The sequence below is a fragment of the Nuphar pumila genome, chromosome 1 (assembly GCF_984573655.1).
Source record: "Nuphar pumila chromosome 1, dmNupPumi1.hap1.1, whole genome shotgun sequence".
NCBI classification, from domain to species: Eukaryota; Viridiplantae; Streptophyta; class Magnoliopsida; order Nymphaeales; family Nymphaeaceae; genus Nuphar; species Nuphar pumila.
This window is the reverse complement of record NC_143249.1, coordinates 168229750-168246910: the sequence shown is the minus strand read 5'-3', so window position 1 is coordinate 168246910 and position 17161 is coordinate 168229750. Positions and strand designations below refer to the sequence as shown.

The 17161-nt window shown below is 36.5% G+C and overlaps 1 protein-coding gene across 1 annotated transcript in view; it reads right to left on the bottom strand.

Moving 5' to 3' along the window:
• Positions 1–358: 358 nt before the first annotated feature.
• LOC149851228 (mannosyl-oligosaccharide 1,2-alpha-mannosidase MNS1-like) overlaps positions 359–17161 on the bottom strand; it is a 37036-nt gene continuing 20233 nt past the window's right edge. The window contains exons 6-12 of the mRNA XM_090008029.1: positions 7712–7825; positions 6515–6619; positions 6229–6337; positions 1740–1838; positions 1433–1513; positions 1184–1354; positions 359–864 (exon numbers count right to left, since the gene is read on the bottom strand). Coding sequence (XP_089864155.1) covers positions 604–864; positions 1184–1354; positions 1433–1513; positions 1740–1838; positions 6229–6337; positions 6515–6619; positions 7712–7825 — 940 coding nt within the window. The 3' untranslated portion in view covers positions 359–603. The remainder of the gene's footprint in view (positions 865–1183; positions 1355–1432; positions 1514–1739; positions 1839–6228; positions 6338–6514; positions 6620–7711; positions 7826–17161) is intronic.

The following is a 17161-nucleotide window of genomic DNA, read 5'->3' as shown; positions in this document are numbered from 1 at the left end:
ATCAATTCGAATTGGCCAATTCAATTCGATTCCAAATAGCATTGATTGAAACCATTATAAATCTGCATAAAAAAATGCTTTGTTGTTCATGCAGTGAAACAGGATGATCACTTTGATAGTCTGAATTCCTCTAGGTTGGTATCGGAAAAGAAAAGAGATTGGATATTAGCTTCAAAATATCTTGACGTGGCTTTACGTTCCAACACAGAATTGAGAGAGAGAGAGAGATCCGTAAAAAAATAGGCTAGCTACGCTTCAATCTAGAAAGAACTTGGAAGCGTGCAGACTGTCTGAATATTACTCTATCAAACATACAGGTGATAAATTGGCTGAAAATTTCTATTAGCAAAGTCAGATGAGCAAATATCAAAACTGAACCTGCCACTAAGAATAATTTCCTTTACAATTTCTAGTACAAATAAATATCATGGCTTTCCTCCCCTCCCTTGAATCCTTCATGCATGCACACCATGGAGGATTCATGAATCATAGCCCAAAGCCTTCAGTTTAAGGACCCAAAGCTGTTAAAGAAGAATCTGGCTTAGCCATTACAACAGAATGGAGGAGAAAAATAGACAGTACGAAATTAGATGGAGGCAACACCTAGTGGGTTATTGATCGACCCTCCTTCCTGCCCAAATACTGCAAAGGAGATTTTGGTTTTGTATCCGAACCTACATCCTTTTCACTGGTCAAGTCTTCCTGTTTAAGGCGAGGCATAATTCTCAATGGGTGGGCCTCCGTGTTGAATACCCACTCATCGAAGGAGACAACAGAGGGTGGTGAGAAGAGAAGATAAAGATACTTAAGGGTCTCCGCGAGGAAAAAGCTTTGCATCATATTGTCCTTCACTCCTGTATTCACCTGTTCAACCGAAAGCACAAAGAAAGAGATCTGATCAAAATTTAATTGATTTTTGCAGCATTAATACAAATTTTCAGAAAGGAAAAAGTCACCCTCAAACAATTTGCAGAGGTGCAATTTTCCAGATACCATGGTTGGGGCACAATAATAGGGTGCTTAAGCATACGTTTTGAAAAATGCAAACTATTTGCTCATCTTAATTAAAGAAAGGTGTTTCTGATGAATCTGATCATCTTCAAGTATGCCAAAGCATGTCGCAACAAGGGGAAAAAAATTTGATGCAGATTAGAATGAAAATCAGACAGGTGAGATCACTTACATCCCTAAGTCCAACATAGCCTGAGTCGACTCTGGAATTCTTTTCAAATGCTTGAAAAATATTCCAACCCCATTCTTGATATGTCTTGTTTCCAGTAAAACGCCAGAGGTACATGAGTGATTCAATAGTCTCAGGCAGCAATATGTTCCATGATGTACCAACACTCATGTCCTGCAATTTGAGATTTGGAACAATGTGAACATGACCACATAAAATAATTGCCAAAGTCGAAGAAATGAAATAACAAACCTGTCCTGCATAAAAGTGGTAATTTTCCCCAGCCAATTTTGTGGGAGTGGACTGATAAAAGTTGTAACAAGTCCAAGCAAGCTGCACGCAAATATGTGGCCAGAATACATAGACGAGAAATAACATTTATGCAAATAGATCACGGAGGCAAAACAGCGAATTGCTAGTTAAATTAATTAAAATTCTTAAAAGAATAGCAAGGGAAGTGGATACATGTAGTTTAATAAGAAACTGATAATTAATCTAACCACTGGAATGAAAATGTTGGCTGCCAAAATAAAATAAAATATTAATGGGGAAAATATACCTCTTTTGCGAGTGACATAAATTTCTCAGCATTTTCAGGATCATAACCAAATGATCCTGAGGCCAGCATCCCTGGAGCAAAGCATGCTAATTCATCCATCTAGAAGAAAAGAAAAATATCAGAACAGATGACGTGGATATCTATGTGGAAAGCAAAGATCCAATGTGCACATGCACAAATACAAGTCCACTTAATGAACAATACAAAGGCACCAAGGCACTACACAAGCACAAAGTGCAAACAAGAGCTTCAACAAGCTGTAAGAGAGCACAAAAAGTTAAAAAATATAAATCTCATTAAGTTGAACTTGCTTGAGACAAGCAATACAAGAATGGGGACAAGAGTCCCTTTATATACAAGCATCAAGGGCCATTGGGAGCTCTCCCAACAGCTATAAATATAGCCATTAGGACTGCTCCCAACGACTCTATGGTCCAATGACCATAGAGCCCCTAACGATCTACACAAAGACCAAAAAATATAAAAAACAGAAAAAAGGCAAAACTGTCCTTAATGGACAGTCCTAATTACATAGCTAAAAAGATAAAAATGCCCTTGATAGGCATTACCTATTGTAACAATGAAAACACACACACACACAGATATATATATATATATATATATATATATATATATATATATATATATATATATATATATATATATATATATATATATATATATATATATATATAGTTGAAAAATAGGTCATTTTTGGATAGAGGTTACAACTATGAGTGTCCTTAACACTAGTCATCCTATCTATGGGCACAAAAGTTTCTTCATAGTAAATCCTGTATTCCTAGGAATATCCATTGTCCACTAACCTAGCTTTATATCTTTATAAGGTTCGATCGCTCTTGATTTTGACCTTAAAAACCCATCTACATCTACATCCTATAGTTTTTTCCTAAGGATAAGGTAACTACTCATGTTTTGGCTTTCCTAAGGGCATTCAGTTCAACATTCATAACTTCAACCCAATGAGACAAGTTTTTAGCTTCATTATAATGTGATGGTTTATGATAGGAATGTAATGCTATAAGACATGTTTTATAATTTGGCGATAAAGAATCATAAAAAACAAATCTGTTAGGTGGGATAGAGACACGGGTGTATCTTCTAATGGTGTTTTCTTTTATGGAAGAATATTTTTCTAATGCACTTGGATTCTTTTGAACACGCCGGGTATAAACTTGAATATCGTTAGAGGGTTCTTCACTAACATTATCATTTTTTAAAGGTGATCTTTCATCATCACAAATATTACTTTATTCTTCACAATTGCTTAGTTCATCACTCATATCATTCAAAGAATCATTACAAATAGCATTATCTTCTCTAAGTAGAAGATCAAACATAAAAGTATAGTTTGCTTCCTCTTTTTTATTATCTTCATTAAATTCATTTTCATTTTCCAAAAAAGTCACATCTTTGGATACATAAAGTTTGTTATTTTTGTAATCAAAACATCTATATCCTTTTTTTATTTTCTCCATAAAGAATGAAAACACATTCAATGGCTTTTGAGGATAATTTATCTCTTTTATATAAAAGAACAAAGCATTTACATTAAAAAACATGTAATCTTTTAAAATCGGGGTGTCATTTGGAATAATTTTTTGTATGGAGACATTTTTTAAAGAAGAAAATGGCATTCTATTTATTAAATAAGTTGATGTTAAAACAGCCTCGGCCCAAAGACATTTTGGAATATTTTTAGAGATAAGGGTTCTAGCCATTTCCATAATGTCTATATTTACGCTCGGCTAACCCATTTTTGTTGAGGTGATCTAGGACAAGATTTTTTATGACAAATGTCATTTTGCTTCAAATAATTTTAAAAACCAGACCTAAGTGTGGAAATATCACTTTGAATTTGATTTTTAACTACCATATGAAATTCCTTAAAGAAGGAAAAGACATCCAATTTAAAATTTAGGAAGTAGATCGATACATATCTAGTTAAATCATCAATAAAGGTAAAATAATATGAGTATCTCCTTTTGATATGACCGGAGAGGCCCCCAAACATCCAAACACACTAATTCAAAAGATCTTTTAGAGTAGGAAATGAAATGGATTTTACTTTGCCAAACACATTCTTTACAAATAATATCTTTTTCATTAAAAAAAAATCCCCTAAGTATAAAAGGCACATCTTAGAGTAGTTTGGATGTCTAAGTCTCTTATGCCAAGTTTCAATATCTTTATCTTGGAAATAATTACAAAAAGATTTTAAAGAAAGAATTAAGGAATCTATGAAGTAGAGATCTCCCTTCCTATGGCCTTACCCAATCTGCTTTTCGGACCAGGTATCATGCACCGAGCAACCCTTTGATGAGAAAGAGATTTCACATCCATGGCCCAAAAATTGAAAAACGGAAAACATATTTAAATTTAATTTAGGAACAGCCCTTACTTTTGGAACACAACAAATTTGACAATTTTTTAAAGTCTCAATGTTATTTTATTTTTTCAAAGGGGATCCATCCACGGTAGGAACATAAGACAATTTTGAGTTGGTGCATATATAAGATAAGGCATTCTCATGAGGTGTCATAAAAAAAGAGGCACCTGAATCAAGAACACATACTTAGGGGAGAGGACGGAGTTATAGCAGCACCCGAAGTTGATGAAGTCTTTAAGATTTGTTGAAGTGCATAGTAAGTTGACTAATGGAGTCCTCGAGATTTCCTCCATCTTTGCTTGCTTCTTCTCCCTTCTTGGATGTGGATTCTTCTACGGAAGCCACCTTGCCTTTAAGTTTGGGGCATACTGGTTTGATGTGACCCAACTCATTACAATAATGACAAATAACTCTTCTTGAGCCTCCATTGTTGTATTGTTTTTCAAAGTAGGGAAGTTTATAAGTCTTAACATAGTTGTCGGGTGGAGACATGACCAAAACATCATCTCTCACTCTTATCATTAAGTCGAGTTTCTTCTTGGCATATTTGAGCAAGTACCTTTTCTATAGGCAAAGGAGTGATTCTATGGAGAAGAGAGGACCTAACTTGCTCATACTCAAAATGAAGGCCATGCAAAAATTAGAAACAATGTTCTTTTTCCAATTGCTCACGCCTTGGTTCAACATCTTCGGGAGCCACCCACTTTGGCTTCAAGAGTGCTAACTCATCCCATAGCAGGGATAAGACACTAAAAAAATCCATTATGCTCATATCTTCTTGTTTTGTAGTTCTTATTTTGCCTTGCAAGTAATATTGTCTTGCAAGATCCCTTTGGGTGTACATGCCTTTCATGAATTACCATGTTTTATTTGTCTTTCTAAATTTGGCAATATTGGCACAAATCTTAAGACCAGCACTATTCATTAACCAAGCAAGGATCTTAGCATGATTGATCTCTCAATCTTCTACTTTCATTTGGTAGTCATAAATGGCTTTGGTTCTTTCTTCTCTTTCAATTGACTTTTGAACACCTCCTTTTCAACCTTGGTTAGCATAAGTTGAGATTCAAGAGTGGTGCCCATTACTATTCCTATAGCTTTTTGCCTTTGAGATGGTTCTCCATCGCGGAGGACCACATCATGTAATTGCTCTCATTGAGCTTGAATGAGAGCTTAATTTTAGTTGGAGAAGAGAGAGAGAGAGAGAGAGAGAGAGAGAGAGAGAGAGAGAGAGATGAAAGATCACTTGAACATGAACACGTCCTTCACAACCACCATGAGCTTTTGGTCCCTTGATCAATCATGGGCAACACGTTTCAAGGTTCCTTCGCTCTGATATCATGTAATAAAACAAGTGGAAAGCAAAGATCCAATGTGCACATGCACAAATACAAGTCCACTTAATGGAAAATACAAAGACACTAAGGCACTACACAAGAACAAAGTGCAAACAAGAACTTCAACAAGCTATAAGAGAGCACAAAAAGTAAAAAAATATAAATCTCATTAAGTTGAACTTGCTTGAGACAAGCAATACAAAGAATGGGGACAAGAGTCCCTTTATATACAAGCATCAAAGGCCATTGGGAGCTCCCATAGAGTCGTTGGGAGCTCTCCCAACTTCTATAAATATAGCAGTTTGGATTGCTCCCAATGGCTCTATGGTCCAATGACCATAGAGCCTCTAATGATCTACACAAAGATCAAAAATATAAAAAACAGAAAAATGACAAAACTGTCCCTAATGGACAGTCCTAATTACATAGGTAAAAGACAAAAGATGCCCCTGATGGGCATTACCTATTACAATAATGGAAACACACACACACACACACACACACACACACACACACACACACACACACATGTATGTATGTATGTATGTATGTATGTATGTATGTATGTATGTATGTATGTATGTATGTATGTATGTATGTATGTATGTATGTATGTATGTATGTATGTATGTATGTATGTATGTATGTATGTATGTATGTATGTAACAACCTATTTTAACAATATATAGAGAACTGGAAGTAAAAATTACTTAAACGTAAGGATATCAAGCGATACACTTACCTTATCTGATAGTGAATCACCATTTTTCTCACAGATGTATGAGAAATTTGAAGGTGTAGTTTTCCTGACCAAGCTCAGCAATCCTTTCATTGAAGTCTCCCACATCTGCCTATAGTCAAAGGCATAAGTTAGTTAACAAGACGATCATGGTCAATAGATCATGATTTGCGAGAGGCATTACCAGAAAATGGAAGTCTTCATCAAACATTACCGAGTTACATATTGTGCTTATGTTAAACTTTCAACTTGACAAAATAGAAAACATTCAACAAGAACATACATTTACCTATAATGTTTTACAGATTCAGTTTTGTTTCCCTGTATCCAGACTTTAAGCAGGTACTCATAGAAACTGTAACATACCAGCAAAGTGTCAAGAACCAGCTGAATTCTAGAAGAATATAATGCAATTCTCCACATTTAAAAAACAAAACAAACCAAAGAAAGAAGAATTCATAGTTTCTCCATATTGTCGGAACTCCGATATTTTCCCTTTCCAAAACAAAGAGCTAGACAAATGTATCCTGAAGTTACATAAGTACCAGAAAGTTAATCATGATCCAGTCCAATGTCATCCCCTACACAATACATTCTCTGAACTGCTGACGTAGAGATATTCTAATTTATGAATATCAAATAAATAAGTCCCCATAAAAGCATCAAAAGGATAAACCAATATGAATTCTAGTTTGATTATTCTATGTTATTTATGCATTCGTTTGCACCATATACACTTTCTTTTCATGCCACTTCTTAGTTGTCCAACACTCGCACCATATAGGAGTGTTAGTCTCATACCAATCTCATAGAAACATCCTTTGAATCATAAAGGAGTTCAGATCCTATGTTACAAAGATAACGGGTACATAAGCATGCGTGATTCACGTGCACGACACAGAATTGAAAAAAATTCAAAAGAACTGCGGCACATGTATATATATTTAACATACTTGAAAATTTCTAAGTTACCCTCTCATAATTCATGAACCAACTTGGACTAACTAGTCAATAGCCATTGGTTATTGCATGAACATAGTTCACAATAGGTCATGTCAATTATTAAATACTCAAAATCTAAGAAGTTTGTGTCGCCAATCTTCAATTTCTTTGTTTCTACCATCATCATTGTCAAATAACATTGTTAAATAAAATCAAAAGCATAACCATAAACTCATTAAGCATAAGCAACTAACAAAATGTGAAATAAAATAAAAAAAATCAACAAGCCCCACAAAACCCATTTTAGCATAGAATCAAAAGACCCAAAATCAAATAGTAAAAAACCCTAATAATCAGATACAAAGTTTCATTAACTATATCTCTAGAGCATCTTTAACAGGTAAATCTCGGAATGCCCAAAACCTCCCATCCACATCATTAAAAAAGAATTTTGAATTGCCCAAAACCCATTAAACCCTAGATGCTAATGACCTGACAATGAACAATCACTCTTCTCCCCTTACAACCAACAGTTTACACACACACAGAAAGAGAGAGACCCTCGCCCTGACTGTCTCCGCCGGTCAAAGAAGCCTCGTTGTCGCTGGTGCAACGGTGGAAGGAGAGGAGACGAAGAATGGGGAAGGCAGGGTTGAGGCTGAAGATGAAATGGGGATCAGAGACTCAAAGTTGAGAAAGCCCCTCAAAACAACAACTGATTTCTTTTTTTTTAAGGTCATTCCTTGGATAAAAATGGGCCAGACTCATTAAAAACAAGTTGACCAAGTCCAACACATTTTGGACCGTGTTGCAAGCATTTCCTGCAAAAAACATGTGTCAGATTTCATGTCCACATGTGTCATGTCATCTCATTTTCACGTGTCACTACGATGTAGCGTATATCATAAAGCACTCAACTGCCTGTCATCACTTCATCTAGCAAGGAAAATTCATACTATCGACATCTTGCTCAAACCCACAATCTTGTTTTTTTTGAGAGAGAGAGAAAATCCCATAATCTTGCATAATAGAGCATAAGTATTGAAACTTTGTAGTATTGGAAGGTATTATATATTGGTTATGATATTTTTCTCGCTAGACTTGCACTACATATGTTCTATTTTTATTCTAATAACACGTTATTTTTCTTTAAAGCACTCTAGAGTTCTTTTTTGTGCCTTCCCTATCTTAAGTTCTTAAATAACAAATAATATATTATTTGTAAACAACATACACCAAGGGACCTCATTAAGATAGCAAATGTTACTTTATCTATCTCTACAAGCAATAAACATCGGCTTAAAGTGGATCCTTGGTGTAACCCAACCTTAACTTAATTAGAAACATATTTAACTCTTTACATATAGCCTTTATAGTTGTTACTTGTTATACTGTAGCAAACAAATTTTCATTTGAATTTAATATTTTTATATGAGATGATTTTCTTCTTCACTGACTAAATTAGTTGTTTGGCACTCTATCGTAAGCTTTTATTTAAATCAATGAAGATCATAAGCAAATCATTGTCTTCAAACTGGTCTTTTATAGGTTATGTTAACAAGAAAACAATCTCTATTCCTGATCTCCCTGACAAGCACTCATATTGACTTTTGAAAACAAAAACAAAAACAAAACACATACACATAACTGACATGTGCCAAACACTGGATTTCTTTTACATTTTTAATTTTTCATGATTATTCTTGTAATAGTTTTTTATTTTAGATGTTAGCTTGCAACTTATACTTCAGAAATTTAAAGCTTATATATAGTAAATATATTTTATGTATAAATTTATTAAATAACAATTCATATAAATATTAATAAATCAAACACTTAAAACTACATATCCTTATGTCACAATTTTCAAAAACTCACATATTTGCATGTCTGTCCATATCATGGCTGTGGCTGCATCTCTGTGCATGTCACATAGGTAGCTAGTTTTTGCAATATATTTAACTTTGTTCTCTATTTTTGAATTTATAGAACGTACCCAACTATAGAATCCAATGTTGAAACATACCTTTATTATCTTCGGATGTTAAGGGATCTTTTTCCAAAAAACTACCTTTTCATCATTATTACAAAATAGAAAGAAATCGCTAGCAACTTATTGGTGATATTCCAAGTCAAAACACTCTCAGAAACACAGCATTTTAAACAAGGATTGGACTAGTGATTACACAAAGAAGTAGACAGACAGGATATAACGTGAAGTGAGATATGAAATGTTTCATATATGCTCTAGAGATATTTTAAAACAAAATGCACCATAGAAATATATATAATTTGTAATGGAAGCATATCATAACAGATAAAATTTATGTTATTAAAATTGGATCAACCTTTTTTTTATCAGTTCAACCCAGAAACCCAGGTTAGCTGACCCAATTTACAATGTAATGCTTTACATATCAACCAGGCTGAAACATAAATCTTTTAAAAAAGATTAGCAATATGAGTCACAAGAATGGCGAGAATATTGTTAAAATGTATATATACAATATACATATACATGTATATATATATGTATACATACTTGAGTATGCATACATATTCGTATACGTATATACTATATATGCATGTGTGTACATAATATATTATATATGCAAATATGTTGTAACTATTTATAACTATTTTCCCCCTTTTTCTTTCTTCTTTCTTCTTTTTTCTTTTAGTTAGGTTCCTTTTCGACTAGTCAACATAGAGTTGACTAGTGAATAGATCTGTTGGACTGTTCCAACAGCTCTATTTGTAGTTGTTGGACTGTTTCCAATAGCTTTATTGAGATTACCTCTTGTGTATATGTAGGGGTAAACCCCCTCATTATTTGTAATGCATTTCTTTACATTTTTGTGATTAATAAAATATATTTTATATATTCTTTGTTGTGGAGAACCCCTATGTGGGTGTTTGTGAGTGTGTCCTTGGTGACACTTTTGTGCTTGTCTATTTGATTTATTGGTAGACATTTTGGTTTGTAACTGGAGGATCATACTTCCTTACATGGTATCAAAGCAAGGTGCTCTTTGAGATTGAAGAAAGTTCGCCGGCTCGTGAAATCGTGTCTCTCTCATGCTCGTGTTGGTGGTTGCAACACAAGCTTGCTTTCTTCTTCGTGAATCATCTCAAGTGTACGTGTGATCAAGTTGTGCTCTCTTGAAGGCTAACTTGTTTGTTATGCTCGTTGATCTTCTCAAAGTTCGTGAAAGTGGTGCTCATACCTTTTGTGTATTAGAGCATGAGGATTGAGGTGGTCAGATCCAAATCCATATCACTCACGTCACTATTCACGACATCATTGTTCACGTCTCCTAGTTCCCTATTGTATTTCATTATATATTGTGTTCCTAAAATACCCTTTATTAGCCTTCTTGTATTTTGTGTTAATAAGGGTATTTTAGTGTAAAGTGAATATAAATAGTCACAATTAGGCACAATTTTCCCATATTGGGAATCGTGAGAGTTTAGCCCAAACCTTTCTCTTGTCTTCTTTCTCTCTGCGGGAACCTCAGAAAACCTAAATATAACCTAATATCAGAGCCATGATCCGGAGTGGTGCTAGAAAATCTTGGTGACCTCCAAGATTCGATCTTTCTTTCTCCATGTAACAATTGAGTCTTCTATTCTTTTCCCTTCCTCTCTTTTCTTTCCTATTCTATCAAATCTGCATCTCTTCTCTTGGTTCATGATTCTCAAATCATATCTGCATATTTCTTGATTCCCTAATCCCTCTTTATGTTCATTTTCTAGTTATTTCTTCCCCTTCAAATCAAATCTGCGTATTTCTTGACTTTTTCTTTTCTCTTTAAGATCTTGGATTTGAAATCTCTTTTACAAATTTTAGCTCGATTGTATTTTGGGTCGCATCTTTCTGGCCGAACCAGATTTATTAGATCTGAAAAATATATCAAATCTGAAAAATAGATTGATGTCACCTAAGGCCAGCGATTTTTGTTGTAATATCATGTATTTTCACACTTAGTCATTTTGAAATTTTTCGAAAATTTGGCTAAGTATAGAAGAAAAATCGATAAAACCCTCGATATTAGGATGTGATAATTGAGTCTGGGCTTGGCCCAGGTCTCATCGACAAGGTCGAGATGAGCTACTCGAAACGTGATAAAAAGTTTTATTTTCAACCCTTAAATTCAAGCAAAATTCAGGTTATTTTCGAGCGAAATTTAGAAGCGAAATTTGAGTTATATATCGTTGGATGCGTCTCGAAATTCTGAGCATAAAAATATTTTACTTTTCTGAATTCAAGCTACGGTTGGCCCGAAAATCGCATTTTTTCAAAAAAGGATCGCCTCGACGGGCTGAGTCCAGATTTGGATCGGATTGGATCCAATGTATTTGATCTGAATTAATATGGATCTGGACTCTATCCAAGACCCATATTAATATGGAATTGATCCAGCCCAGGACCCATTTAGTGTTTGGATATGGATTTGGATCTTGGATCCGAAAAAAAATCAAAAACACATGCCGAACGAAAATCTAGCTTTAAATTCACTTTTTATATTTAAATTGAAGTTAATTTAGAGTTAAAAAGACTCCCAGAGGGACAAGGTACCCTCTGAAAGTTTCCAGATATTTAATTACTAATAATTAATTAATTAATTTTAATTAATTCTGAATTTTTATTTTTAGAAACTAATTAGGACTCTTTAGTAGAATCCTTAATGGTCTTTAGAAAGCTTAAGAAGGTTTGAGAAAGACTTTTAAAAAAATAGAAACTTTGAAAAGTCAACAAAAAAAGGAGTTTTAAAATTTTAAGAAGGTTAGAGTCAGAGTCCCAAAAGGGGAAGTCCTCTCTCCGGTCCACATTAGAAGGGGCTGGAAGGATAAGGGCCTATTCCTCTATAAAAAAGTCAAAAAAAAAAAGTAGAAGGAAAGAGAAAGAAAGAGAGGGAAAGAGGAAGCAGGAAGAAGTAGAAGAACAAGCTTGGAGATCCATTCATCTCCAGCCATTCGGTGTTTTCTACCCATCCATCCTTAGCTTCTTGTTGATCTATGTATAAGGTACGGGTCTTTTTCTTGAATCGAATGAGAAAAAGAGCATTGATTTGTATTCCATGCAAGATTTTAGCAAAAAAAAAAACATGAGAAAAGAGAATCTGAATATTTACTCTAGATTTATAGTTGAGATTGATGTTCACCTTTTTCGAAATCTATACATATATATATATGTGTGTGTGTGTGTGTGTATTTTTATATATGTATATATATATTTTTACTGTGTTGTAAATCTATGGAGCTGAACCGATTTGCCATGTATTTAACATGCGCAGATCTGGTCCAGATCTAGTGTTCTAAGGTTTGAAAAAGAAAATAAACATGATGCGATCTACATGCAATAAAAAAAAATTTTGCATGCTTATTGTTTGATAAAACAGAAATTTTGTTCTTGATTAATGCTCATGTTTGAACAACATATATTAATGCATGTTCCATGTAAAGTTTGCTCTTTTCCATCTATGTGAATTCTTGAATGTAAAAAGCAGATGTTTCTTGATGATAAATCTGTTTAGTACATGCATGATTGAGTTTGACTGTGTAGGCATATGAGTACCTGAATTTTATTTTTAATATGTTCATGTACATTTGACAAAGATTTAAAATATATATATATATATATATGTTTTGTATCAGGGCGTGCTGCAGCTGGGCAGCCCAACCGAGTGACTTGGCTGGGCAGGCTTGGCTTTGCCAGGCCCAGTCGAGCCACTCGGCTGGATTGGTGCAGACCAGTCTACATGATTTCGAAAAAAAAAAAAGAGACAAGCATATGCATGTATTTCCTGTAACTGAATTTGTTTGTACATACATACCTAACTGAAAATTTGCATAAGCATGTTAATTGCAAATCTGAACATGCATATATTCTTGAACGTAAATATGCATATATACATGCTTACTTGAGTTTGAATCTGCCTATCCATGCATATCTGATCATAAAATTGTATATGAATGCATTGTGTATTACCTTACCAGGCCCAGCCGAATCCTGCTCTGGTGGACAGGTGTTGTTTCAACAAACAAAAAATTATGCCTTTGCCGGGCTGACTGGCAGACCAGCCGAGTCAGGCCCGGGTACACCTGCACAGGTCCGCCCTGTGTAGGGTGTTGGCAGGGATTTCAAAACCCCAGCCGACTGCCAGTCAACTAGGTATATACATTTATGGTTTTGGGCCATCTGGCAGCCCAGCCGAATCAAGTTTGGCTGGCCTGCCAGGCTGTGGCCATCCTATATAGGCCCAGCCATTTGTCGGTTGGGCATGGTCTTAAAAAAAAATAGGAAAAATATCTGTTTAAATAGAAATTTCTTTTTTTTGTTCAGCAATTGAGGCCCCAGCTGTCGGCTGAGCTGTGTTGGCCTGGTCAACCCCAGCCGGCTGGGCAGAGGACTTGACCCAGCTAACTGAGTCGGCTGGGTGAGTTTGACAGCATACCAGACCCAGCAGTCGGCTGAGTCATTTGTCTACAAGAAAAATTTTGTTAAAAATTTTAAAAAGTGAATGCTATTCTTAATTGTCATAGCATGTCCAGATTTTTTACTAAGTAAAATGCAGATTTACTACATAATCATATTTGTTAGTTCATGTTTATTGGGATATCGTGAAGCATGATTTGAATTCAGTTATGCATATAAATTTCCAGAATGTGCTATTTGTATGCAAATGAATGAAATATTCACATGCTTAAACTTGATATACTATGTTGAATCAAAGTATTGACGCATGGTTGCTTTCATGTGCATGTGCATACATGAAATTGATATGTTTTACATATACATAATTGCATGAGTATTCACATGTTTTAATTGAGATGATTCACGAATGAAAGCATGTATTTGACATGATTGTGTGAACACATGCATATGAATATTGTTGTTCATGCACATCTTTAATTGACATGTATGAATGTGCATTGAAAAAGCATGTGAAATGAATGCATAAGTTGCATGTTATTTATAATTTTTGCATATGGATGCATTAATGATCAAAAGTGGATCTTCGCAGGTCGTGGGAGACTTGAGCATGTGTTGCTCCTTGTTTAATTGTAACATCTCGTATTTTCATACTTAGTTAAATTTGATTTTTTTTTTATGAAATTTGGCCAAGTCTGGGAGAAAAATTGTTTGAGGCTCGATTTTTAGACTAAAGTCTTTGAGTTTGGGCTTGACCTAGGTCTCATCTACAAGGTCAAGGTGAGTCAAACGAAGCGTGAGAAAGAGTTTTAATTTCAACCTTTAAATTCAAGCAAAAATCAGGTTATTTTGGGGCAAATTTCGAAATTTGGTACTCGTGTAATATATCGTTGAATGCGTCTCGAAATTCTGAGCACAATGATATTTTACTTCTCTATATTCGAGTTCCGGTGGGCCTGAAAATCGCGTTTTTCTAAAAATTGAGCAGTTTGTCAATTTGGGTCCGGAGTTGGATCGGATTGGATCTTAGGCCTATGATCCGAATTTTTATGGATTTGGGTTCTATTTGGGTCCTACGTCAATCTGGATTTGATTCAGGTCTGACTTCAATTTTGTTTTGGGTATGGGTTTGGATTTGGATCCAAATCTAAGCCTAATGTTTTTCTATCTTTAAATTGAATATCAAGCTTTATTTTGGGGTTAAATAAAGTTAGGGAGCCTCTTGGATTAATTTGGTAATTTTTGGAAATTTTCAGATAATTTTAATTAATTAATATTTAATAATTAATTAAATAATATTAATTCTGAATTTTGGATTAGGGCTGAGTTGGACTCCTTAAGAGAGCCCTCATACTTACTTAAATAGAGTTTTTAAAGCTTTAAAAAGTTGAAAAACTACCAAATGTGGAAAAGTCAACATTTGGTAGGAGAGTTCCACCTCTTGGAAACTCTCTCTTAGAGAGAGAGCTGGAGAAAAATGGGGGGGGGGGGGGCACCTCCTCTCCCACTCTTTATGTAAAACCAATGTTATATATATACATATCGGACCCGGATCGGGTCCAAACCCGACCCGGGTCGATTCTTGTTAGGGTTTTAAAAAAAACGACGCAGAAGAAAGGGTTTTGAGAAAACCCTCTCCCCTGTGTGCCGCATCTCGCCCGTGCCGCTCCACCCCCTTGGCAGGATAAGGGAAACCCCTTGAGGGTTTCCTCGAAGATCGCTCCCCCCCCCCCCGAGCTCTTTAAGAGCATGGCAGGAGGGGAGGGGGGAGCACCTCCCTTCTCTCCTCCTCCTCCCCCTCGCTCCCTCTTCCCTCGTCTGTCTGCCGAAGCTCGACGTCGGTGGCTTCCCCTGTACCTCTCTGCCTCTCCCCCTGCTACCCCCCCCCCCCCCCCGACCTTTCGATCTGTGATCCCTCGTTTCCCCCTTCTTCCCTTCTCGACCATCGACGACTGCCGCCGGCGACAGCCTCGTCAGTATTCCCCCTTTTCTCTCATGTTGGGCCGACACCACCCAACATCGAAGCAGCCTCGACGCCGGCTACGCCTTGTCAGAACCCCGACGCTGGCAACTCCCCTCAGGTAACTCTCTCTCCCCTCTTTTTTTTTCTCGCAGGAGACGTCGACAGGAGGTCGGTGATCTCCTGCCTCCTTTTTCCCCCCTTCTTCCGTTTGATGACAGTGGACCGGAGCCACCATCGTGGGTGGCTCTGGGTTTGCTAAGAGGGAGGTGTTGATCACCTCTCCTCCTTGTTGTCTTCCTCTTCTTCACCCTTTCCTCTAGTAGATTTTTCGGCAGGGGACAAAGCCCCTGCCTTTTGTTGTTTTTCAACAGGGGGTTCTGCCTCCTATGGTCCTTCAGCAGGCGGATCTACCCCCTGCCCCCATCCGGTTTCCGGCAAGGGGCAAGGCCCCCCTGCTTTCTTGTTGTTTCCTGACGGGGGGAGAAGCTCCCCCTGCCCTCTGTTGCTCCTCGGCAGGTGGCCAAAGCCCCCTGCCTCTTGTTGCTTCCCGACAAGGGGTCGCACCTCCCCTGCCTCTTGTGTTTTGCTGGCAGGGGGAGTGCTCCCCCCTTGCTTCTTTTGTTTTTCCCGGCAGAGGGCAAAGCCCCTGCCTCCTTTGGTTTCGAGGGGGGGCAACTGCCTTCTTCCTGTTTTTTAGCAGGGAGCGAAGCCCCCTGCATCTCGTTTGTTTTCCGACAAGGGGCTTCGCCCCCACTTTGTCCTTGCTGCCGACAAGGGCAGAGCCCCTGTCTATCTTGTTTCCATCAGGGGGTTGCGCCCCCTGTCCTGATTTATGTTTTGACAGGGAGTGTGGCAGGTTCGGCAGGGGGTCTCTGTTAAAATATGTTGATCCTTAAATGTACATATATATATTTATATATATATAAAGATACGTATACATATATATATATATGTATACATATCTCTATTTATATATATATATATAAATATATATATTTTATCTTCCTAAAATACCCTCAAGGGTATTCTTGTAAATTAGCATTTTACGCATATTCCTATTGGAATATGCATTGTACTTTTTGTTTTATTTTTATTTTTTGTTTTTATATTTTTGGATTTCGTACCACATTGGGGGCCTCCCAAAAGTGACGTTGGGAGCCCCCAACGGTCACAAATGTGACCGTTGGGGGCTCTCCAACGTCCCCTTTGGGAGCCCCCAAGGTGGTCCCTTTTCATGCTTATAAATAGGGGATTTCCCCTTTGTATTTTGTATTCTTGAGGGAGCTTATGCTCCATTGTAATGGGGTTTTTACCCCTTGTCCATTGTTTCTTCAATGATATGCAACTTATGACTTTATGTCATATTTTTCCCTTTTTATGGGTTTTATGAGTTAGCACATTATGTGCTTGTGTTGTTTCCCTTTAATGGGTATATTTGCATTTCACGTGCATAAGTATGGGTTCATTATTGAACCCAATGTATTCCAACTCACTTTCTAACATGGTATCAGAGCAAGGTTGAGATCGAGTTGCTCTTTGGTGCATCGGGAAGCGTGGTATTCAAGAATTTGTTAAAGAAAAATGGTGAAGTATTC